This window comes from Aspergillus lucknowensis, assembly GCF_044049455.1.
Source record: "Aspergillus lucknowensis strain CBS 449.75 chromosome Unknown BJX67scaffold_65, whole genome shotgun sequence".
In the NCBI taxonomy this organism is placed as follows: Eukaryota; Fungi; Ascomycota; class Eurotiomycetes; order Eurotiales; family Aspergillaceae; genus Aspergillus; species Aspergillus lucknowensis.
Window position 1 is genome coordinate 1 of NW_027263609.1, and position 23644 is coordinate 23644.

The window sequence follows — 23644 nt, forward strand, 5'->3', positions numbered from 1 at the left end:
CTACCTCAGAAGGTGTATCGTATTGAATTCTGGCAGATCATAAAGGCCAAACAGCCCATTCGAAAAACCGACGACGAGCAGATTCGAAGGAGCATGGAAAGCGGCGCATTTAACTGTGGCGTGCGCTTGTTGAAAGAATTCTTTCTTCACGATCCTCCAGCGCGGTTCGGCTGTATCTTCCATCGTATCTGGGTCTTTTTTGGAGACATACTCCCACCTGAAAAGGGCGCAGTCTCTACTCACAGTGTAAATCTCGCTGGAGTCAGTACATGGGTCCGAGCATAAACGCGTGGGCACCTACAATTTCTTGGTCCTTTGAAAAGAATGCCGCTATCACACCTTGTCGATGTCCAGAAAGAGTTGTGGGCTCGAAACCGTCCTCAGGATTCAAGCTCCATACCCGCGCCGTCAAGTCTCTCGAGGCGGTTAACAAGAACCGGGAATCACTCGACCACTCGATATGCCGGACCTCATCGAAGTGGCCGGCAAGGTCTCGGTGAAGGACAAATGGGGCAAAATCAATTTCACCATCGGTACCGACACTTGGGGTTTCGGGGGTGTGCCATAATTGCAGCCGACGTCCAACTCCAGCGGCAAAGTGACGACCATCCGGAGAGAATCTGAGAGCCGAAACAGGGCCCTTGAACGAGAAATTATATATTTGGATACGGCGATGAAAATTGGTCAAGATGGCGCGGCCATGTTCATCCACGGATAAGAGGATATTTCCTCGCGGAGTAAGATCTATGCGATGGATATTTGTTCGATGCGCAAAAGGAAGAGTATAGGAGGTGTTACTAATTGACGGTCAGCTTAGAATGATGTTGCACATTAAGATACACCGCTAATAGGGTAGGACGTACTTGACGAGGTCAAATATTGTAACCCTGTTGCCAACGGGCGAAAGCAAGCAATTTCCATCGGGGGTAAAGAGCAGGTTCCCTTTGCGATAAACTGTGCCGAGGAGGTTTGAGAACTAAAGCTTCTGTCAGCAATGTTGAAGTTTCGAGGCCACTCTTGCGGCTCGACTTTCCAACGTAATATTGGGACGCACCTTAAAATCGGTCTTCATTGTCGACAGCTAGACAGTCGCTCTCCTCAACAATCACTCTTCCCTTGCTTGTTCTGCCTTGCAAAAAAAAAAGGTCGGCCTCCCCGATAAGATCTCGGATCAACTTATTTACCCGGCTCCGAACGTCACTAGCGTTGCTGCCTCGAGAATCAGGATTCCAAGAAAACGTGACTTCGGGGTTGGGAGCTCTGGTCCTTGGATTCAGGGGCACCCGGAGTCAAACTAAACTCAACCAGGCACAATCAAGAAGTGGGTGACTTGCTCCTCTCTTCTTGTCTCCCATTCTTTTCTCGACGACCACCCTTCTTTCCCCGACTTTTCTCAGCTCCTGAAGGGTCTCTCTTCTCGCCTTCCCTCTTGCTACTCCTCAGCCCGCCCTTCAATCTGCTGCACTGTAATCCTTCCGATTGACTTGGAGCTCCTTTCTCGTCGACCCCTTAACGTCATGGCTCCCATCAACGAGACCGCTTCGCCCATTGGCATTGCCAACGTAAGTTCGAGCTTTGGCAGTTGGATCTCTTGGAGAATAGTTACGATGCTGACCACAAATTCTTCTTCAACAGCTCCCAAATCAGCGGTATGTATACTGTGCGACATATTGGTTACAAGTAGCCAGGTCGTTCTGACGGACATGATTCAGACACAAGATCGTTGCTAAGCGGGGTGCGGCTTTCACTATCATGGTGCGTTTGACTTGTCGTCGGGTTTGCATTTATGGGCAATGCATTAATACAATCATAGGTTGCTGGAGAATCAGGGCTCGGAAAGACCACGTTCATCAACACTCTGTTTTCCACCACTATCAAGAACTACGCCGATCACAAGCGCCGCCATCAGAAGCAGGTCGACCGAACCGTTGAGATTGAGATCACCAAGGCCGAACTCGAGGAGAAGTTCTTCAAAGGTTCACACCACACGGTCTCGATTTACGAGAATTAGCTAACATCAATTGTGCCGAATAGTTCGCTTGACTGTGATTGATACCCCCGGATTTGGTGACTATGTCAACAACCGCGACTCCTGGCAACCGATCATTGAGTTCCTTGACGACCAGCATGAGTCCTACATGTTGCAAGAGCAGCAGCCCCGCCGTACGGACAAGATTGACATGCGTGTGCACGCCTGCTTGTACTTCATCCGCCCCACGGGACATACCCTGAAGCCTCTGGATATTGAGGTGATGAAGCGTCTGAGCTCTCGTGTCAATCTTATTCCCGTTATTGCGAAGGCTGATACTCTCAGCCCCGCTGATCTCGCCCGTTACAAGCAGAGGGTGAGATTCCCTATTTTAGATATTCTTTCAGCCTAAACCTAGAACTAACCAGAACACCTCTGTTGATAGGTTCAAGCTGTCATCGAAGCTCAGGGCATCAAGATCTATACGCCTCCCATTGAAGAGGACGATGAAACGGCCGCCACCCACGCCCGCAGCCTCATGGCTGCCATGCCTTTCGCCGTGATCGGCTCCGAGAAAGATGTGAAGACTAACGATGGCCGTGTCGTTAAGGGCCGTCAATACGCCTGGGGTGTAGCTGAAGTCGAGGATGAAGAACACTGCGACTTCAAGAAGCTGCGTTCAATTCTCATCCGTACCCACATGCTCGATCTCATTCACACAACTGAAGAGCAGCATTACGAGGCATACCGCGCACAACAGATGGAGACCCGAAAATTCGGCGAGGCGCGGCCCCGAAAGCTCGACAACCCCAAATTCAAGGAAGAGGAGGAGAACTTGCGCAAGCGCTTCACCGAACAAGTGAAGGTCGAAGAATCACGATTCCGACAGTGGGAGCAGAAGCTCATTGCAGAGCGGGACCGCCTCAACAAAGACTTGGAGGCTACTCATGCTGCGTTCGTTAATCTGGCCCTACAAATTTCTGTGTGCTTTAGTCAAACTAACCTGAGAACAGGATCAAAGCTCTCGAGCAAGAGATCGATGGCCTCCAGGGCTCCTCCACTCGGAGCCATGGCCGTCGTTAAACATATTTTTGTAGCACTGGAAGCAGACGGTAGTGGCTGTCTTACGGACGGTGGAAAAAGCAGAAGTGTGCATTCGTGTCGACTAATATGGCCTTACTATCGATTACCCCTTGGCCATTTCTTTTCCTTCCTATCATTATTCGCCTTTTGATTTCACCGTGACAATTTTCGGATTGCGTTGTACTCAGAAGCTCACCATCCTTATCGGGCCTCCCATCCGGTCTGGCTGGACCTGTGTTCTGAATTTGCTTGCTGGTAGCTAGCGATGGTTTGTCTACGTCCTTGATAATAACCCTCTTGTATCCGTAACATCTCAATACAGATTTAATTATCGTACGCTTGGGGAAGCACCGTGGTCCGGTTGTCAAGACTCGACCCTTCTCTGTGTGCTGCCGACCTCCATCTCTTTCATTGTACTTCAGTAATTCAAACCTCTGGTAGATACCTTGCTTCACCACGAAACTTTGTGATGGGCGGAAAGAAGGCTCTGATAGACGTCCTTTATGCCACCAATCCAATCGTAGATAGACTAACCCAATTCTAAATAAAAGGCTATATTTTCAATCTTTCCGGTTCAATTTCTATTCTGTAGCTTGGAGCCAACAGGAGGGCTATAAGTTAGGCAACTAGCCAAGCTTACCTATATAACCACACTCTCTGCCAGCAATAAATCAAGCAACTCTTGATGCTGACCTTCCTCCGCCCAAGAAACCAGTGTCTTCTCCTTACTACCATCCAAATACGTTGATCCTCGATTAACACGGCCATCCTTCTTCGCAAGCTCCTTTACTATCTCCACATACTCACCTCTAACACTGCGCCCCAGAAGTGTCGCAATCTGCTCATCACCAAGCGACTCCGTCGTAACCAAATAATGATTGAGTAGCTGCCTTACAACATCGGCTCTTCGCGCCAGAGCCCTGGATCGGTGCGTCGCAGGATACTCACGACGAGAAGTCAACTGCTCAACTGCTTCCGCGAGCGCACTCCTAGCCTCCTCATCCATAAAATTGATCGCCCGGGGATTATCGACATAAGGCAGCAGTACCCGCAACGCTTCATCGTGCCCTCCTGAAGCTGCGTACCATATCGCGGTGCGGCCGTATAAGTCCGGGACGTTCAGTGCCCCCGAGATGTTCTCAGTGTATCGCAAGAGAATATTAAGGACAGATACATCGCCAGCCCCAGCAGCAAGGGAGAGCAGTGTCCGGCGGTGATAGTTGCTCCAACATAGCCAGTTCGGTTCACCGATGTCGCTGTTAATCCTGCATTGACCTCTAGCCCTAGCAGCTTCACGTTCCTCTGAACAAGATCTGAGAATAATCTCCAAAATAGTCACCGACCCCTTTTCCACGCCTTCAAAAAGCATCCTGCGCACCATAACCTCCCTGTCAATTCGGGGAAGCACTGCGCCCCGCTCAACGAGCAGTCTCGCGGCCCTCTCCTTCCCACCCGTCACAGCCCACCACAACGCCGTGTGCGTGGGCCGGTTCCCATTCTCAGCCGTACCCTTGCCCCAACTGGGGCAGAGGTTGACGTCAACTCTTTCATCATCCAACAGCACGCGCAGTACTTCAATCGCATCGTTACCTGCTGCGCAAGTGAGCGGCGTCTCGCCGTCGCCGTACACCTCGTCATCCATTACATTAGGGTCGATTCCATCTACTTCTAGGAGTCTCTTCACGAGACATGCATGGCCGTGCGTCGACGCCCAGAAAAGGACCTCGTTACTTGGGGCTGGGAAGTCGGGGTTCGGTCCTGCATCTGGGTCGTGGGCGATGAGCAGTTTGAAAAGCGTGTCGTTCTCCTTACCCTGCGCGGAGAGAAGAATAAGGGGCTCAAAATCGGGGTCGAAGAAGTCAAGCACAGCGTCTGGATGTCGGAGAAGGGTTTCCAGCTCTTTGCGTAGTTGGGTTTCTGAGTTGCAGTTTGGGCCGCCTTCGCGCCATATCGTGAGGAGGGAAGATATTACAGTTCTCAGGCGAGAATGGATGTCAGTGTCAGTAGTCAGGTTGGAGTCTGATGACTCTGTTGGGTGTGGCTCTTTCGTCGTGTGTTCCTCCATAAGGATTAGTAGAAATATGGAGTTAGGAAGGATGCAGAATCTGTATCTTGCTTCAGGGAGAGATGAGCTGAAGGATGCCTACGAAAGTGTCAGGTGATCGATCTAGAGGCCTGATACGAGGCCTTGAGGGAGCTAGCTGGAATTTGTATACTCCGAGAGAATTTGACAAAACTGAATCGCGCCCGCGCTTGTCCAGCCTGCAAAAAGAGATTGGCCGTTGTTGCTCTCGCGGAGTCATTCAGCTTGAATAAATACCCAGTCCGTATGCGAAGTGACCGCCAGGTGGGACTGTGATGCGCTGTATTGTATAGCAAGAGGAAGGCGTTCTTGCCCCCGACCGCGAGATATCATAGGAATCACAAACTTAAGTGGTGCTATGCGCGTAGATAGCGGGACGATTGAACATGTTCGCGGACGGAGGATGAGCGAGTGGTACCAGTCAGTTGTGGTGAGATCAAAAACAAACAAAAAAAAAAGAAGTGGCTCGAACTGGGATTCGAACCGGGGACCTGCGGGCCTCTCGCAGTTTAGGTTTGCTTCCTCCGCCTTCCAGCTTCGGTTTCATCTCAGCAGATCCATCCAGACGCCTCAAACAGAACAGTTTCACAAGATGCTCTGATCTCTGAACTTGATCACTGTGATATCATTGTGAAGTCTTTCCAGCCTCGTAAATGACCGCCAAAGGGGCATTCCCCACGCAATTAGCCCACACCCTCAAAACTCATAATGGTACTACACTCAAACAGACTCCCGGCCGTATCCCATTTCTAATATCTATCGCAGGGCCCGTGAACGCTGTGACCTTTTCGGGTGGCGCCGGCACCTATATATTAACAGGGTCCTCAGATAGAGCCGTACATCTCTCTCGTGCAATCCCAAATAGTAGCGATTCATCCGCCATCGAGACGACGTCCCCAATCCAGAAATATGAGGCCCACGGGTATTCGGTGCTAGATATTGCTGTTGCGTCGGATAATTCTCGGTTCGCGAGCGTTGGAGGAGACCGTCAGGTGTTTCTGTGGGATGTTGAACAGGGTATCACTACGAGGCGCTGGGGCGGGCATAACGCGAGGGTTGAAGCCGTGCAGTTTGCTGGGGAGGACGATGCGGTGGTCGTTTCCGGTGAGTATCTCGATGTGAATTGGATTTTGGCGGCGTATTTAAGGGTGATAACTAACCTTTTTTTCGCGCTCTTAGGCAGCGCAGACACCACTGTCAACATCTGGGACGGTCGCTCAAACTCCCACAAGCCGATTCAGACTCTCACCGAGGCTAGCGATACGGTCTCGTCTTTACATGTGAATATGCCTACATACTCCATTGCCAGCGGGAGCTATGACGGTCGCGCGAGGGTCTACGATATCCGCATGGGCCGGACAACGGTGGATGTCCTCGGACACCCCGTGACGAGTGTACGGTACTCCTCAGATGGGAACGCCCTTCTGACATCTACACTGGATAGTAGGATCCGCATGCTGGACCGAGATGACGGAAAGCTCTTGAAGGCCTTTGGTCAAAACGACAACGCGAAACATACACCTGTCACAGGACAGAAGCCCCCAACGTATTGCAACACAGAGCTGCGCATCCGGTCTGTATTTGCGAAAGCTGACGCGGTTGTCTTAAGCGGAAGTGAATCCGGAAAAGACGATCCCTCTCATCCTGCGCATGTGTTTGCCTGGGATGTTCTGAGTGGAGAGCTGATTGCGGCGATTCCGGCCGGGGAAAAGGTTAAGGCTGTGAGCTGCGTGGCGTGGAATGAGAAAGGAAAGTCCTGGGCGGGCGGGTGCTCCGATGGTATGTATTTGCTTTTTCTGAGATTCCGGTTCACAACAAGACAACGTGCTTCGGTTGGTGCTAACTGCGACGCTGCAGGAACGGTCAAAGTTTATCGGTAAAAACGATGATGAGAGATGGCTTGGAGGCTTAGACACAGCGATGGGATGGGGCTAGCTGTGCTGCTGTCATCCTCAGTTATCGCCAGATAATCCACCACTGGAATAACACCGAGCGCGCTTTCCAATCCAAAAGTTCAGTGCGCGGAATCTCGTGGACCTCCAGATCCTTCAATTCTTGGAAGACGTCAAATTTGAGGCTACCGCGGCAATTATGAATACCGCAGTGCGGCGTGCCACAGCAGACCTTCCATTCCACTCAGATATCCACGTGCGCATCCGCTGACCTGAGAATCTGACTCGCTCCTCCGCCCGCGTAATGGATGCGGACCAAGGAAGCAATCATACCGTTGCAATATGTGCGATTACCTTCTTGCTCTCAGATCCATCAACTTCCCAGAGGACCCACGCCTCCAAATTGTCACCAGGCCACGCCACGGCCCATGCGCATCAAAAACCTTTTCCTGATCCGGGTTTGGAAGCTGAATCAAATCCGAAAGCTGATTTCCATCTTATCAAATCCCTGTCCTCCGCATCGAGGCTGAGGGGAAGCGCCGTTCCTTCGGTACTTGGCAGGTCATCTTGCCCTATCAACGATTCAGCAGTGCCGGCCCCCCAGGGCCCAGCTCTCAGGTTACACAATCCATAAGCGAATGACGAACATGAGTTCGTAAGCTGAGAGTATTGACTAATACTGTTCTTTACGGCTAAAGCAATTAGATTTTGCTGGAATGATATGATCTCATGGTTAAATTCCATGGTCAGTGGGGCGTGGATATGGACAACGAAGACCATGCCTTTCCCCCAGCGAGCATTGTCTCATCACATCTCATCTCTAGTCATAGTAGTCCGTATATGCGCCGTATGCCATTAGTGCGAGCTGCCTAGATGCATGCATTTCCATCCAAGATATGAACGCCTCGCCTCGCCTGACGTTGCTCAGCCTTCCAGTTTCCCAGCTCTCATGCAAACAAACCCCAATCAGCGACCCAACCGTACTTACATAAGTGGAGATATTGGACAAAGCATCATTCAAAAAATGCGTCATAATGCAACGTGGCTTGAGTGTATTACGCATCCCTTGGCAGGAGCACGAATCATGAAAGAAGAGAACAGGTGACAAAGGAGAAACACAAAGCAAACAGGCTATTTTCGTACCGCGAACCCTTTTCCCCCAAGAATGCAGAGAGAGATAGAAGCAAAGAAAAGAAAATTTCGTGATCCAGAAACAAAAACTTTTGTGAAGAGACCAGAGATTGGGGGTGGGGAGAGCACCGCTATTATTAGAGTTCCAAAGCCTCGATTGCCTTTTCAGGTTCATAACTTTCAGCCTCCAAGGCATCCATGGCACGGTGGAGTTCGTGTTCACCGACGATGATTGTCCCTGCGCGTGCGGTGCTGAGGAAACTGATCTCCACGGCGTCGACGGACGTATCCAAGCCTGGTTGAAGGTGGTGCGTAGGTGGGTTGGTGGCGGTGCTTTTGCGGCCGGGGCTGTGACTTGAGGATTTTGATAGGCGGGTAGAGGTGTGAATGCGGTCGTTTAGCCGTCCAGTAGAGCCATCACGAGGTGGAGGTGGAGTGGAAATGCTTGGGTTGTCTTCCGTGCGGGCGTGCGTGGCATCGGCCAGTCGACTAGCAACACCACAGACAATACCGGTGGCCTCCAAAGGCAGTTTACGTAGGTCCAACGTGATAGGGAAGAGTATATCCTCTTTCGAACCCAATAAAAGACTAGAGTCATCGTCCGGTTCAGCTGGGGAGGTGGGATCGCTGGAGAAACGGGCCAGAAGGCGATGTTCCAAAAGTAGGGAAGCAGCCGGGTCCGCAGCTGTCAGGGTAAGGGAGAGAAATCGAGGCTTATCCACGACGAGCGCTGTTGTGAGTGCATCACGGAGTATGGCGATGGAGCTGGCGTCGCTGCTATAGCGACGATGGGCAGCACATTGCACTAGCCGGAGTGATGTGTCAACAGAGGGAATGATACTGTTTCGGCGAAGAGACGAGAAGGTGCGTTTCTGAAGTTCGTTGAGAGACGATGGTGGGGGCGTGGCCGGCGGAGAGCTCAGCGTACTCGCAGAAAGGGAAGAGACCGGGCTGAAGGTGCCATTAGGGTTGTTGATGAACGCTTCCGTCGAGGTCTCGAATTTAAAACCTCGGTTTTCCAACACCTCGATGACTTGAGACTTGCTTTTGAGCGGCACGATAATGTAGTCGGCGAAGTAGGTGGAGATGAAAAAGATCGAGCTGAGATTTTGAGATTAGTATGCATCGTAAAGCCATGTAGATAGCAAATTGTACGTACATCCCTGCCATGGCTAATGGTGTTGTTAACTCAAGAACCCGCTGGCCAGCCTCAAGTCCTTCTCCATATACCTGCATTGCAATGAAATCATCCTTGCTGATGGACAGGCGACTCTGAGTGGACGAGCTGATTTGGAAGAACCGTTCGACCAACGGAGCAAAGTACTCATCAGCAAGCTGCCGAGGACACATGATTGAACATTCCACTGGAGTGATTGAGAGATTCAGAAAAGCTGGTTGGTCATGACTGGATGCCTCGACAGGGCTGTCACAGCCTCGACACTCAGCCTGAGTCTCAGTGATCGGAGCGATTTCATGGAAAAGGACCTGTAAAATGGGATCTAAGAAGAATGGGTATAGCTCTAGCGGAATATGCACCAAAGCCAGTCGATCTTCCTGCAATTCCACAACAGTTGTTAGCGAAACAAGTCGAGCTCGAGCTGCCTCCATCCGGGCCACGATGTAGGACTTTTAGAAGACAACATAGACAAATGACCAGAGAGGTAAGGGTAGGGCCACAAAGGAACGTTTGGTATAATTGCAGATATTTGAAAGAGTGTAGAGCTCACCATAAATTGGACCTGGGCAGATATTAGTGACAGAGAATGGTCCATCCTGTGAGACGATATTTGGAGCTTGTGTTTGTTCTTTCACGAGACGACTGAACAGCGGGGGTCCAGTGAAGAAAAGAAGCTGAAAGTGAGCTGGAATGATCGCCAAGTTGGGATTGGCTGTAAGGCAGAAACTGAACACACAGACTGTGGTACGGGTGAGGAACCGACACAGGGAAATATAAAGGTGCAGAGGACCTGAGGTTGATCGTACTCGTAAGGCTAGTAAACGACCTGTGAGTATATTTCGAGAATGTAAGACAAGGCAAGATGACTGACTCGGGGCTAAACCTAGATGAAAGGTTCCTTTTGTTCCTTTCTTTTCTTTTTTCGCTTCAGTCTTTTGCCAGGCACAATGACTTGCGTCGTCATTGTACTCGAGAGTTGGCAGTCGACACCCTGGGTTACGCCATTGCTCACTGCGATGGTATCAAGAAGTGAACGAGGGTTTCGGGATGACGGAGGAAAGTGTCGACGCCGATGATGCTATTTAAGGTATGAATTATGACAGAAGACGTCGATGTCAGGTAGTGGTGAGGACTGAGGGGAGGACTGGTGAAAGCAGGTGACTTCCAAGGTGCTTTGGCTTGGGCACTGAGCGATGACTCCTCCGTTGTCAATTCTCTACAATTCAGCTCCCGATCCCACACACCCCACAAACGTCCTCAAGGAAAGGCAAGAGAGGAACGCAGCACAAAAGAAAACGGAGATGGAGGGGAAAAAAAGGAATTTCCGAGTCAACGAGGAAGAAAAGCTTGACTAATGGCACTGGTATGCGCTCCACTGGCAGACTGGGGATGTATACATGGCGATGATAAGTCCTGCTCACCACTTTTTAAATACAGAGGGACGCTTTTACCTAATCTGCTTTGCAATCCCTCACGGACCCTCGTTTGAGCCATTCGTCTGACTTTATCTCGAGCTCCACAGGCTTATCAACACCTCTCTTCTGTTGCCACTCCGCGCTAGGCGCCAGTACAGAGGAACCGACTCCAGTCCTCCGGCTGCACATTCACGTTTGGCAGGGAGGCAGATCCGTCGAATGAGCCGTGAGGTGGGTGGTCAGAGCAGATGCTCGTGCGCTCCCCGCAATTTACGAGTACCAGGATGTGGTGAACCTGTCGGAGCTAGTCAGGCACATCGCTGCAAATCAACCGACGCGGGCGCGCACACCCTCGATCTTGCGTAGCGTGGCATCAGCCACTGAGAGATCCTAAATGCCCAGACCCGTCAGAACCGAGGGGCTTCGCAGGAGCTTGCAGTGATTGGGGAGATAACGAGATGGAAGGGTGGGTGGTACCATGGTGGAGTCCACCCAGCAGTTTGTTTCCCTCTTCACGTCGTGGGAAAAAGGAGCATTTGGGTTCAGGGAAAAATATGGGGTACGGATCGTGCCACCACCAACTCCATGACCGATTTCGTCTCCCAATTTTGACTTTTTCTGATGCTAAACTTTGCTTCCCCCAAACCAAAATTCGAAGTCGATCGCTTTCGAGTGATCCAACGGCGCTCTCAGCTCGAATTCCCCGCCTTTTCTTACCGGCGACGATGAGCCAAGCGACAATATTCCCGCATCCCGAATTCAAAGCTTCCAACATCCCAACAAAAATCCCGGATATATTCTCAGCAGCGCTTGGGGCGCTACATGCAAAAAGACCCAGTGATCTCTCATGACCTTGTCAGAAGTGATCCGTGGGTTCGGCTTGAGCCTTCGAAGTCGCGAATCTCAGAGCCTGGTTGGTTGACAACGGGTCTCCCCCTGCCATTGACGACAGGATTTTCTCCTCTTTCTCAATCAAGATCCAAGCAAACAGATGACCACCCCTCTCGCCTACAGAGTTGCCAGGCGATCTTCCCCGTTATGTATCCCTTGGTGAAGACGTAGATCAATCCGACAGAATGAAGAGGAGTCCTGATCCTCGGCATGGGAACTGCCGTGCGTCGTATGCCACCTTCACTCCCTCAGAAAACCTCCCCCTCTTTTCCCATTATGGCAATTCGTTCCCCGCTTCAAGGTGCCGGGCTTCCAGGGGCCGTTATCAGGAGACCATGTGCAAGCCGGGGCGATCGCTGATCTTTCCATCTGAAGAGGTATCTCCTTCGGAGTACCTTGTGCCTCCTCTGGACCCCATCCCTGCGAATGACTTGGCGTTTCAGCTGCCGCCATCACCACCATCCGGCATTTCCACGTTCAAGGAGGGGATCTCCTCCGTCCCGCAGTAACCCACTCTTGCAGAAGCACAATTGCATCCGATAATTATCTTTGTTGGGGTTCCTCTCTTCCCCCAGTGACATTCCCACTACCAGGACGCCATTTTTATCACGCCTATCAGATGATCTCTGAGTATTTGTCGTTCTTTCAAGGCCTTTTTGCACACTAGCAGTTCCTTGGTATATTTAATGAAGGTTGGAGATCAGGATGCTCAATATGGTTGCCATGCATGCTGGAAGACTTCACTGTAGATAAGCACAGTTAGAGAGACCTATCGGGTCTCGGCGTCCTCTCTGGGGTTTGCGTGAGCCACTGCATGAAACTTGTGCTTCACCCATGGACTCTCACATCGAGAGGTGGTCTCCTCCATCATTACTGCATAACTTGAGCGACTTCAATCCACTCTGGCATCCGCGACAATCCGTATCCACAAATGATATTTATTTGGGTAGTACTTATCTCTATCTCGTGTCGAGGGGGCCCAACTCCCTCGAGAAGTAACCAGACTGGTTGGACACACCCAATCAATCCTCATCGTCAACCCTCGCCCGTTTCGACCCCCGACTTTCCTTCTCGACTTCCTGAATTCCATAGCGCTTCTGCCCTGCTCCTCCACCTGCCGTGACATCCGCAATCATGCTATCTATACCGAATGGGTCGGCCGTGTCCTTTTCAAACTGGACGGGGCCGCTTCGTTCCTAGAGAAAGACGATATGTTAGCCTTTGGCTTCCGGGATCTTCACCTGCAGCAAAAATGAAGAAGCCTACCTCTGCGTCAGCGGCTCCTCGGAATCCCTCCTTCGCTCGCCCAAGGACCTCAAATCGATTGGACTTCTCAATCTTGCCCATTTCTCCTTCTGCGTCGGCTTCATCGTCAAAGTCAGCTTGGGCTCTGGGGCGGTAAATGCTGTTGATGGCGTCCTGCGCGGCAAACAGCGGCTTGTCGTAAGGGTTATCTTCATTGAATCCGGTGCTCATTCCGCTAGTTTGGTTAAAGAGGCGGGAATCCCACATGGATTCGGAGGATTGTGTTGGCTTTGCTAGACCGAGAGCCACCTTCTCTGAAATATCGCGGTTCTGTTCACGGGCCATCGCCTGGATTCGTCGTTCGGTACCCATGCGTGATTGACGCAGCTGTCGTTCAGCATCCTGTCGCCGCTCGCGACGGATAAGCTCACGCTCTCGGGCGGCCTCCTCATCTTCGCTGGGAGTGCGGGACCGGACTGAGGAACCTGACAAACTGCGGCTGCGGTTAGGGGATCGAGAAGCTCTAGAATCACGGCGACCACGGGTCCTCTCCTCGCGGGCCTTTTGGGCCAGAGCGCGGAGATGTTCTTCCTTCTGTGCCTTCTCCTTCTCCGCCAGTCTCTGTTGCATCTGGGCACGTAGTCGTACCTCCTCACGCGCATGCCGATCCGCCGTAAACAGTGCCTCCGCAAATTGCGCAAATTTATCATTAATCGTAACATCCTGTAAGCCCCTTCCATCAGCCGCCAACCGCTTATCTAACGGCACTGTATAACCCTTCGGGTTCTTCCAATTCGACACCGGCGGCGGGATTTTCCATGCTTCCTGATCCTCCGCCGTAAGCTTCCTAGGCGGCGAATGCATGATTGGCGGGGGTGGTGAGGGCGGTCCACGCGGAATCTTCTTATGCTTGAACTTCGGTGGCTCCATCGGATCCTGCTGGCGCTCAACAATCTTCATAATCCGGTCGTTCTTCCGACTAGTATCTCCCATCTGATTCGCCGGCGTGTATCGAACAAAGGTAGGCTCTGCCCGACTACCCCCCTTCACGTTCTTAGGTGTTTGTGCGGCCACGGCACCAGAAACGAGACTCGCAAGCGCGTTCTTCGTCTTCTCCATCTGTGCCTCAACCTCCTCCTCCGACGGCCGGTCCAGCGATACCTCGCCCATATCCACCCGCTGTCGAAGGGGAATCAAATCTTTAAACGAGGCGTGTACGATTCGGTCATCGCCGTGTCCGCGTCGCGCAATAGCATCGTATTTGACCTTTCCCTCCGCGTCGACCTGTACAGCGAGCGCATTGGATTTTGATTGCGTTCCCTTCCGGCCCATGTCTAGGGGGTACTGCGCGACCAGAATCTCGGGGAACGCGCCGCCGTCGCCGAAATCTTCGGGGGCTCGGGGACGCCATCCTGCACGGTTTCCGTACGGAGGCGGACCTGTCCTCTGCACCCGAGCTGTAATTAGCATTGAAATTGTAAAAAAATTGGGGAGCACCTTGAACAACTCACCCGGAGCACAATCTGTGTTTCGTCGAGCTGGCCTGGGCCTACGATTCGTGGTCCACGCTGCGCATGTTGTGGCAACTCCTCTTCTTCACCGGTGTATTTCGGTTTCGGTAAAGATTTGAATAAACCCTCAGCAATGGATGTCATTGTGGATAGGGAGAGGCGGGGTATATATTAGAAAAGGAGAAAAAGACGTTGTGATGAAGAAGTGATAAAATGCTTGGTTCTTTTTTGACAGGTGCAATTTGAGGCGGATTGCGGAACTGGTGGCCCTGCACCACCGTACTTATGATTAGATAACGTCCAAAAGAGGAAAGCCGTTACCAGCCGGCCTGCGCTGAGTGAGAGAGCAGTTTTGTTTCATAAGACAGGATCCTGGGTAGAAGAGGAATTAAATTTCCACAAGATTGGTATATATAATATGCTACTCCTGTTAAAGCCGTATCCTTGATATGCAAGATGAAATCGCTAACCTTTCGAAGTAGTTAACCACAGGAAATGCATCCATGAGGCTGCTATATAGTACAGGACGACAAGTTGAGAAGATATCAAGAGCAGAGATGCTGGGGGGAGATGAAATGCCACGATGCACGGCCCGCAGAGTAGCGCTGCCGGAGAGATCTCTTGAGATTGAAACGCTTCAATCAGTAATCACATGCAACCTCATAGGACAAGAAACACTGTCAGTATCATTAACCTCAACGTAGTGTTCTTTCCCATGATATCGATACCATATCTTCAGAACCTTTGGCTGTAGCGGCGCGGGGTCGTGAAAGCCAAGAATATGAAACTGTTCACCTGTCAGCGGAGTTCTAGAGTCCTCATTCGAGCAGAGAAACATGGACAAGACCCACCTTGGCTGTCGTCTTTGGGATGGAAAGCTGGCCATTGTCGATCAGTGCAGCCACCGGAATGGTGACATCCGCAACCTCAGGCTCCCTTACACTCCCGTCGCCTTTCCGCTTCGACAAATTAGGGTAGTGGCCATATTCTGCTCTGGTGATGACAAGACCGCCTCGACTCTCTTCCCTCTCTTGTCGGCGTCGCACTTGATCCGCCATAAGCGCAATGGCTTGCGCGCTTTCTGATCTCCTTTGAGGAATCAGTTTTCTCAATTGCTTCTGCCGCCGAGCGATCACCTTGCGGCGGTTCCGTCGCTCCCTGGGGCGGATGAGTCCAAACTCAACCGCGCAATATGTCAACCATGGGATGAGAACCGCTATTGCGGCCGAATCCGCATTGACGGAATCGAGCGGACAAAGGGCGATAGGCAGTCTTATCGTCTGCCGTAGCCTGCTCCACGAGACCGTCATAACCAACCCCTTGGGTCGCAGTCCAACTCCAAAGCCCAGACGGGTCAATTCCCCAACCTGTCGAGATGCGTGGATACTCCAGGAAAATGCTAGGTTCATGTCGACAGTCGAGCTGACCTCGACCCGAACAGATCGTGGTTCGTTCTCTGGCGGCAATGAGTAATGTTTCTCAGAGCTCCACTTAGAAAGGGCGTCAGTGGGCGATTTTCCAGAGAAGATGTTGCGCGAGTATTTGAAGACCAAGCCATTCGTAACTGGAGAAGACGAGACAGCCACCTGCCAAGCTTCGGCGGTTTTGCCTTCTTCTCGCTGCTTCTCGCGTAAAATCTCATACTCGTCCTCCCCATGATCCTCCTCAGACTCTGGGGTACCCTCATCTGCGCTTGCCACGAGCGCCGTAGGTCGGGACGCAACCCCAAATTGGAATTGGCTTACTTCCTGGTCCGCGGACAAGGCACTATCCAACTCAAGTCCAACATAGGGGTGCAATAATGCCTGAAGGAAGCCGGGCCACCCAATGAACCCACTTGACCAGTGACAGAAAGCAATCCTGTCATTGCCAATTCCCTTGGTCACCTGTAGATTGATCGTAGGTAAAGATTGAAAAATCGAGCGACTGAAGATAGTGTCAAAAACAACATTGTATGGCCTTGTCCCTTGCAGTAAAATGACGCTCTTCGCCAAGCTCGTGTGTATCGTTGGTGCGGGTAAAAGTGTGGCATTGACACTGGCGATCGAGTTCTGAAAGAGGGACATCGGCCATCGCTTGAGGATCCCTTTTGCGTCAGATGGATCGTTGAATGCTCGGCTTACACTGGCTCCGAGGTTGACGTTCTGCGTACTCAGGACCAAAGGTAACGGAACCTATCGAGTCTGATTAGTGGGTTCGCAACTAGTATAGTTGATGATGGACTTTACGTTTCGAATCTCTGTTTGGCCATCCTCAAACTCCAGTTCGACTTGGTTGACGAAGCGCTGGAAATGGCCAGATACGCCCGCGAAAATGGTCATCTCAGGGCTCTCTTTCGCTTCGGGGGACGACTCTGCCCCTTTCTGATCGTCTGCTCTCTCGTCCCCGTTTTCATCCACTTTCTCGTCCTCCCCAAAAACAGTCCGTAGCGTGGGAAAGGGAGTTGTGAACTCGTACCGAACAGCAATATTCGACAACTTAGGATCAGGCATATTCACATATACTTCACCCAACTCCCTATCAATCGAAATCGTATTCGAAGCATTAACCCCAAGAACCAGGGTACCCTTCCAGGGTGTCAGAATCAACCTCAACTTTATAACATTGTGCACCCAAAACATACCTTACTCTTCACGAAGGAATCCACCAAACTCCGCTCTCTCTTCTTCATCGCCTCCAAAAACCACCTCCGAAACTCCTCCGGCTTCATCGCTTTCACACCCACCTGCTTCGTTTCTGCCTCCCCACCGCGTCCCATCGACCCTCCAGTCCCCCATTCTCTCCGCACCCCCTCCGCACCCAAAAGATCATACACGACCCTCTTCTTCGGATCGATAAGGGTCTCATATGCATCTCGGATTCGCGCAAAATGGCGCTGTGCAGCCTCTTGTAGTTCTGCCGGTTGTTTGTCCGGGTGGAAGCTCAACGTGAGGGTCCGGTAGGCTGATCGAATCGCTGCGTCTGTCGCGGGAGGGTCGCGGGACAGGCCGAGGAGGGCGTAGTAATCGGCTTCTTCGGGGTAGGACATGAGCACGGAGTACGACTCTGCGTCATCGGTGTCGCCTGACATTATCGGCTCGCTATCCGTTGCGTGCGGTGTATTCATCGACGTGTCGCCCCTGCTCTCCTCGTCCGCTTTGTCGGAGGGCTTGGAATTCGCTTCGAGCGGCATGGAAAAGCGCAAAACGGAGCACGGGAAAATTCAACAGTTTCAAGTCACTATAAATAGCGGTCCATCGTTCAGTGTGGATTCCAATGAATACCGTCTGGATGATGTATGTTGTCCTTTTTTCTTCAAAGCGGAAGGTCCTTCTGATGACGTCGGGAATGTTTTCGGAGCAGCTGGGCGGGATCGGCGCTGCCCTTCTGGAGAAGCTTGCGGACACCGGGCTCCAGGGCTGGGCGTCTGCATCGCCTGTCCCTTTGAAAGAGGAGCTTGGAATCCTCGAGAGACTGCTCTTTATACCAATGAGCGACTACTTTTCCCGCACTGGCTATGCCTTCTAACCATGGGCGCCCCTTGGCGGCTCAGGCAAAATTGTTCCTCGCACTGCCAGCTGCCCTCACGATGAGCTTTGACAGTAAATTGAGAAGTTCCCGGGCCTCACACAGCTTAAATTTTATCCTATTATGGTAATTCTCTACGCCTATGGTGGAAAGATCAACATTCTGAGCGGCCCAACTCTCGGAGGGTCTGTAATTTCGAGTTCCTTTTCGCCAAAACATGCTGTGGCTCGAAAGCCACGACGACTTCAGAGGCGATCTTGGTGAATCATGAATGACAATATGGAAGACCGTCGAGAATGGTGGGACACCATTCAAAAACCCCAGATTAACGAGATCCCCATCTCAGGATACATTCATCAATGCCGCTATGGCCTCCGAAGCCTGGAAGCAGATGGATAAGGTAGCGTAGATCGTATACAGACTGATATAGCCGATCCATGAACCCAGGCAAATGCTTTTCCACCAGCTACATGGTACGCGAAGAATAATATACAGTAATATCAGATCGACCTGACTCTTCATTAATCTCATTAAGGTCCAGCTTGGCCGAGCCCAGAGCGTCAGACGATACCGGCAAACAGGGAACCATCCAAAATGAGGCCGCAACTCAATGGATAAGACAGATTTGTGCCCGGGGTAGGTAAATTAGTTCCCGGTAGATTGCATCATCACGCTTGTTGATCTCATGTCGAGCCGCGGGGGGGGGTTCGGGTCAAGCTATTAGCTCTTGACTATGATCCGAGCTATACTGTCTAACGAATATGGAACATCAACAAGCCCGAAAGCAGCCAAGAGCTCCTCGCGTGGAAGACCCCCATACATGAGATCCTCGTTGGCCGGCGAATCTTGCTTCTGTACACCGTTGTGGATCTGACTATCCAATGATGGTCCGTCGAGGACGAAGGCGATTTTCCCTTCTGAGGCTGTTTGGTGGTGTGCTTCCGTCATTGCGTCCAAGCGTGCTTCAATCAATGATACCAAAGTTTTCGCGCTCGCCCAGGAGCAGCTGAGTTCTCGAGCAACTTCCAAACCGCCAGTGATGAGGTTGATACACTCCGGCAAGTCGAGCATCTGCCCTCCTGCACTGAGGACATCCACTGCAGAAAGGACAATATAACCAAGGAAAGGATTTAGCAGGATCCCTTCTGGAGCCCCTGGATCCGTTGTCGTTTGAGACGCATCATACTCGGAAGCATACCGTACGAGGGCAAGGGCGGTTCGGAGAATCTCTGCAGCGTGGTTCCGGGCTGTATGGACGTACTGTTTTGCCATCCCGGGCCGTAGAAGTGGGGCACGAACGTATCGATTTAGCTTCAGGAGTGTAGCATGATACAGAAGGTGTATTGATATGAACGGATCCACTTTCTTGCCTCTAATGCTGCGTTCCAAGTTCAATGCTGTAAATGTCAGATGATTCGGGAGCCTTGAGAGCCACTGGTCCGATCGACGGACAATGCTGCTGTAGAAACCCTCAAATAGCCCATTATAAGATTCAGCCGGGATCAGAGACAACCGGAAAACATGATCGGATACATCTCCCCATATAGATATAACGTCGATTAAGAGCGCCATTGCACTCAACCCGGAGAGCTCATTCTCCTGCGATACGGGGAGCTGGTTTAAGAAATGCTGGAAGAACGGTACCGTTGTATACTCCTGGGCTTCGTAGATCTCTTCTCGACAAGGCAGTCTCAAGAATGCCGTTTGAGAAGAAATGGAGGTGGTCGACGGTGCATAGAAGCACGACAGGCGCTAAACGGTTCCTGGTCAGACACGTACGTGGAGCAAAAGGTTCGTAGAAATCACATACATCCATTAAGAAAGCTGTCCAGAAGGTACGCCGGCGGCATTCGATTAAAGCTTGGGGATGCAGGCCGTACTCGCAATTTTGACTTTGCGCTACGATCACGCCTCCCATCTCGACGTTATAACGTAAACCACACACCGTGCGCACTGCAGCCCCTACTGCATCCCATGATTTCACGAGAGCACCGATGGCGTAATACCACAGACTCATGATGATGCGGCTTTGAGCAAGTTGCAGAGAAAGAGCGTGCTGGTTATGATCGAGTGCGTATCTCGCAGTACGCGAGTATCTCTTCACGGCAATCATCTTGTCGGGTCGGTCCGAGAAAACCGAGCCCAAAGCCATCATGGAGTAAAGGAGCATATTATCGTCAAGTGACTTTGTGTGGCATGACCTTAGCCACAGGAGAAACCTGCCCCGAGGGAACATATAGTATAAGCGGTCATTCACAAACGTGAAATAAGTTTCGATATAATGAGTTGTAAGATCTGGATCGACTGCATATGGGTCCGACCTCCAATCATTAGCGAGCGGATCTTGGGTGTCCAGGTCCTTGAGCTCCGTCAATATCTCGGCATAGTCACTAGGCGCCGAGCCAGTGCTATCTATCGATTGCCGAGACAGGTCCTCATCTTGCGCACCAGGAACACGCTGTAGCCTTGCTAAATATTGCTGGTCGGGATCGAAAAGGCTCTCATGATTGCTATCCGCAGCAGAAGGTGTAAGCATAGATCCATCGGATGGAGGAGAGTGCGAATTCGTCCCCGGAAGGGAGGTAGAGCTTTCCGACGCCCTCGGAATAGAGTATAGTGAGCTGGATATATCCGCATTGTTGGAGCTTCCCATGGCAATATCGTCCCGAATGTCATATTTTCTAGCTAATTGTGATGCTCTCGACGCCGCACGGTGGCCACGGGGTCTAGACAGAGTCAGTAACTAAGTCTTCTTACTTTAGGAACCGTTTTCGTATCCTTACGCGCTCTCGAATCTGCACTCCCTGCCAGATTTCTGGCACTGATCACACTTCGGCAAGTTTGGATGGCACTTTATCTTTTTCTCCCTGCAAGTGAGGCAAGCCTGCGCCAACCTTTTCCGCGGTTTACCGGCCTTAGTGACACCCCAGTTGGCGTTGACTGGGACGCCATCAATGATCTTGGGGCAGTGAGAGCCGTCGGCATATATATAGCATAGACCTTCACCTTCAATGTACCTTTCATCAACAACGTGCGGGCGAACGTTGGATTTGGTCGACTTCCCTGAGCTAACTGGATGGGAATCTGCTGTCCCTGGTGGCTGTATTGGCGGAGCTGTCCTGTCGTTGGGCTCGCCATTGTGCCGTTGGATAGATCCAGGAGGATACGACAAAAGGGATCGGTTCGCGTTAAGGCTGAGGTAAGTCAAACTATCACCTCCAAGAGTGGATGCCGAGATGTGGGATATCGGAGGTAGATTCTGAGACTGTTGCGAAGGCGCGAAGTCGAGACCTGACCTAGAGCTTTCGTATACATTCGATCGCGCTTCAAGAGCAGGTGTACTGGAGTCACTATATCGCTGCTCATTTGTCTCTCCAGCATCGTTCGACGGCAAGACAATTCCAAATGCGCGTGGATTATAGGGCGATGGTGACCGACTTGATTGTGCCGCTGGAGTTAGAAGTTGGCTGACTGACGGAAGTTGTTCCTTTGTTTGCTGGGACCCAGCGCCTCTAGGATAACTTGAAAATTCCTCCCCTTCATCGACCCTCTCGCCCCGGTTTCGAGGACGCAGAAAAGGGTCTGTTCCAAACTGCAATGGAGCTGAAGTACGAGGTGGGGGTAGTTGATATGGGTGAGGTCCCGGAACTGATAAGTTAGCGGGTCGATCCGGTTCTTGCTCCGCGGGACCATCGGCAATAGGTAACATACGCCCGAAAGGTCCAATGTAGTAAGCCGACGACATTGCGTTTACGGTCCAGTTTGAGTCGTGTCAAAGCCCCGCCAAAGGTGGAATCCTCGTTGCTAGACCGCTTTGATAGATGTGCCCGGGGTGATTTTTGACGTATTCTGGCAGAGTATCGACGGCGAACAACCGAGAGTACCCAACTATGTCTTAGCTAGCTGTGTAGCGAGCTTGCGAGATGGTGCGATGTTAGCCACAAAAATACTGTAATCGGGGCTATAGGTTAGAGAAGGGAACAGGCTTTGCGAATGTACATACCTTATAGTTGTCCTCGACGCGCTTCGTTTAGTCGAAGGCCGATGCGAGAGTCAAAGATGCAAGAGAATAGGGAAGGTCAAATTTGGACACGGAAGGAAAATGCCAAATCACCATCTGAATGTGAGCCTTGGGCCTTGTCCTTGAGAAAAAGAAGCCCCGGTCACTGCTCGGTGTCTCAACCGGCGCCAGGACGGCAACTAATAAAAGGAAATTCTGGCGGAGAAGATCGATTCCTCGCCAGGCGGATCTGCTTGTGGAAGCTCCCATACACGAGGAATGGGATAAAGCACACTGGGTGGAGACCAAAGCAAGAGCTAGGGGTGGAAGACCATTGCGCAAACGACCCTGAAACTCCTTCTTGTTGCTATTTCTTTCTCGGAACGAGCTCCTCATGCCAGGGATGCTGCAGGATCCCAGCAGATCCCCGGAGCATTGAACAACGAGTGGCTATCCAGCTCGGCGTTGGAGTTGAGCCAGACGACCGGCAGCCCTGGGCAAGGTCCAACCCGCAAACGGCCAAGTCACCGAGCGAGCAACTCGTGTGCACAATATTGACAAAAGAAAAGAGTAAGTAAGATAGTGGCTTTTGGCCTGCAGGTTGCGACTGGGTGAGAAAGAGGCAGGGCGAACAGACTCGGTAGCCATGCACAAGAAAGGGAAAAGAAGAGGAAGCCGCCCGTTTGTCGACAGAAAAACTTCTGCATCCACGTCCGGGGGAGAAGCGAATGGCAAGCTTGCGACGTGACGTGGTGGGTTATTTCTATTCTTATTCTCATTAATTTGCTTTTCCCTCTTTTTGTCCCTTGTTGAAATTGAGTCAAGGCCCTCTCACAAGGGAGACACAGAACCAACACTGGGGAGCCGCTCATGCGTACCTAATTGGGCAAAAGAGCCTGATGCTGATGCTGGCAAGACGAAAGCCACTAACGGGAAACAATGAATTCTGGGAAGGATGTCATGCCGGCGGCAAAATCTTGATGGAACAAGACCAGGGCAGAACGATTAGCGATTCGCCGCTAGGGCTCCCACCAGTATATTTTGGGTTTGAGAGGCGGGGTGGAAGACCAGGAAGAATGTGGTATGTGGTCTTTGACGCTGAGGATATGGATGCCCTGGCACAGTAACCCTGTAGCCGACAGGGGGAGGGCGGAGAAGACACGAGAAGGACGGAGGGAGAGAAGACAGGCTAGGAATCCCAAGGCGAATTGAATTCGAGCCCCAGGAAATAATAATAATGGAAAAGAAACGAAGAGTGCGGGACCCGAGCGAGAGAAGGATGAGAAGAGCGCAGTGGTGGAGGAAAGCGAGAGGAGGCCCAAGTTCACGGGGATCTTAAGGTCGAGCCCTGGGTCTGTGATTCTTCGCGGGACGAACCACAGGGTCCATCGACGAGACCCTCAGCCAGGACTGCATTTCAACTTGCCGCGTTTCCCTTGCTTGTTTCGAACACTCTCTTACGAAGTAGATAGATAAGTTTCCCCCCCAGGAGGATGTCCGTCTGGCCTCCCTTCGCGACGTTCTCGTCCAGCTGTACCGTGAGGCTGGCTGGACAAGATGTCCATTCTTTCAGCCTTCTGCTCTTCGCAAAGTATCTCCCATCTTTGCTTTTTTCCTCCCCTTCAAAATCATCTCGCTTCGGGTCTGACTGACTTGAGTCCCACCTGCGCCCCGCAAGAAGGATTTCCTGACGGCGTTTCAAACGATCCTTCCATCCCCATGTTTCCATCGCGCGAGCCC

At 51.6% G+C, this 23644-nt stretch overlaps 7 protein-coding genes across 7 annotated transcripts; 2 read left to right on the top strand and 5 right to left on the bottom strand.

Annotated features, from left to right (window-relative positions):
- Positions 1–1246: 1246 nt before the first annotated feature.
- Positions 1247–3390, top strand: aspC (septin CDC12). Its single transcript, XM_071030336.1, has 7 exons — positions 1247–1562; positions 1636–1649; positions 1713–1755; positions 1814–1976; positions 2035–2345; positions 2415–2923; positions 2983–3390. Exons 1-7 carry the CDS (start codon positions 1518–1520, stop codon positions 3050–3052), a joined length of 1155 nt encoding a protein of 384 aa, XP_070881530.1. The 5' UTR covers positions 1247–1517; the 3' UTR covers positions 3053–3390.
- Positions 3391–3490: 100 nt separating this feature from the next.
- Positions 3491–5566, bottom strand: BJX67DRAFT_366001 (ankyrin repeat-containing domain protein). Its single transcript, XM_071030337.1, has one exon. It carries the CDS (start codon positions 5115–5117, stop codon positions 3693–3695), a length of 1425 nt encoding a protein of 474 aa, XP_070881531.1. The 5' UTR covers positions 5118–5566; the 3' UTR covers positions 3491–3692.
- Positions 5567–5788: 222 nt separating this feature from the next.
- Positions 5789–7015, top strand: BJX67DRAFT_385473 (WD40 repeat domain-containing protein; the record flags this gene model as incomplete). Its single annotated transcript, XM_071033864.1, has 4 exons — positions 5789–5846; positions 5901–6239; positions 6315–6914; positions 6993–7015. The coding sequence occupies 4 exons, from the start codon at positions 5789–5791 to the stop codon at positions 7013–7015; spliced, it is 1020 nt and encodes a 339-aa protein (XP_070881532.1).
- A 1036-nt stretch (positions 7016–8051) lies between these two features.
- Positions 8052–10243, bottom strand: BJX67DRAFT_294629 (ACT domain-containing protein). Its single transcript, XM_071026862.1, has 3 exons — positions 10207–10243; positions 9318–10149; positions 8052–9259 (listed from the first exon to the last, which is right to left on the bottom strand). The coding sequence occupies exons 2-3, from the start codon at positions 9764–9766 to the stop codon at positions 8296–8298; spliced, it is 1413 nt and encodes a 470-aa protein (XP_070881533.1). The 5' UTR covers positions 9767–10149; positions 10207–10243; the 3' UTR covers positions 8052–8295.
- Positions 10244–12406: 2163 nt separating this feature from the next.
- On the bottom strand, positions 12407–14622 carry BJX67DRAFT_294625 (SKIP/SNW domain-containing protein). The gene is made up of 3 exons (XM_071026861.1): positions 14398–14622; positions 12908–14332; positions 12407–12837 (listed from the first exon to the last, which is right to left on the bottom strand). Exons 1-3 carry the CDS (start codon positions 14539–14541, stop codon positions 12664–12666), a joined length of 1743 nt encoding a protein of 580 aa, XP_070881534.1. The 5' UTR covers positions 14542–14622; the 3' UTR covers positions 12407–12663.
- A 412-nt stretch (positions 14623–15034) lies between these two features.
- BJX67DRAFT_375169 (J domain-containing protein) lies at positions 15035–17467 on the bottom strand (the record flags this gene model as incomplete). The annotated part of the gene is made up of 4 exons (XM_071031655.1): positions 15035–15184; positions 15249–16571; positions 16626–16964; positions 17021–17467. The coding sequence occupies 4 exons, from the start codon at positions 17465–17467 to the stop codon at positions 15035–15037; spliced, it is 2259 nt and encodes a 752-aa protein (XP_070881535.1).
- A 906-nt stretch (positions 17468–18373) lies between these two features.
- BJX67DRAFT_294664 (uncharacterized protein) lies at positions 18374–21755 on the bottom strand. The gene is made up of 3 exons (XM_071026863.1): positions 20688–21755; positions 19715–20630; positions 18374–19656 (listed from the first exon to the last, which is right to left on the bottom strand). The coding sequence occupies exons 1-3, from the start codon at positions 21647–21649 to the stop codon at positions 18625–18627; spliced, it is 2910 nt and encodes a 969-aa protein (XP_070881536.1). The 5' UTR covers positions 21650–21755; the 3' UTR covers positions 18374–18624.
- Positions 21756–23644: the final 1889 nt, after the last annotated feature.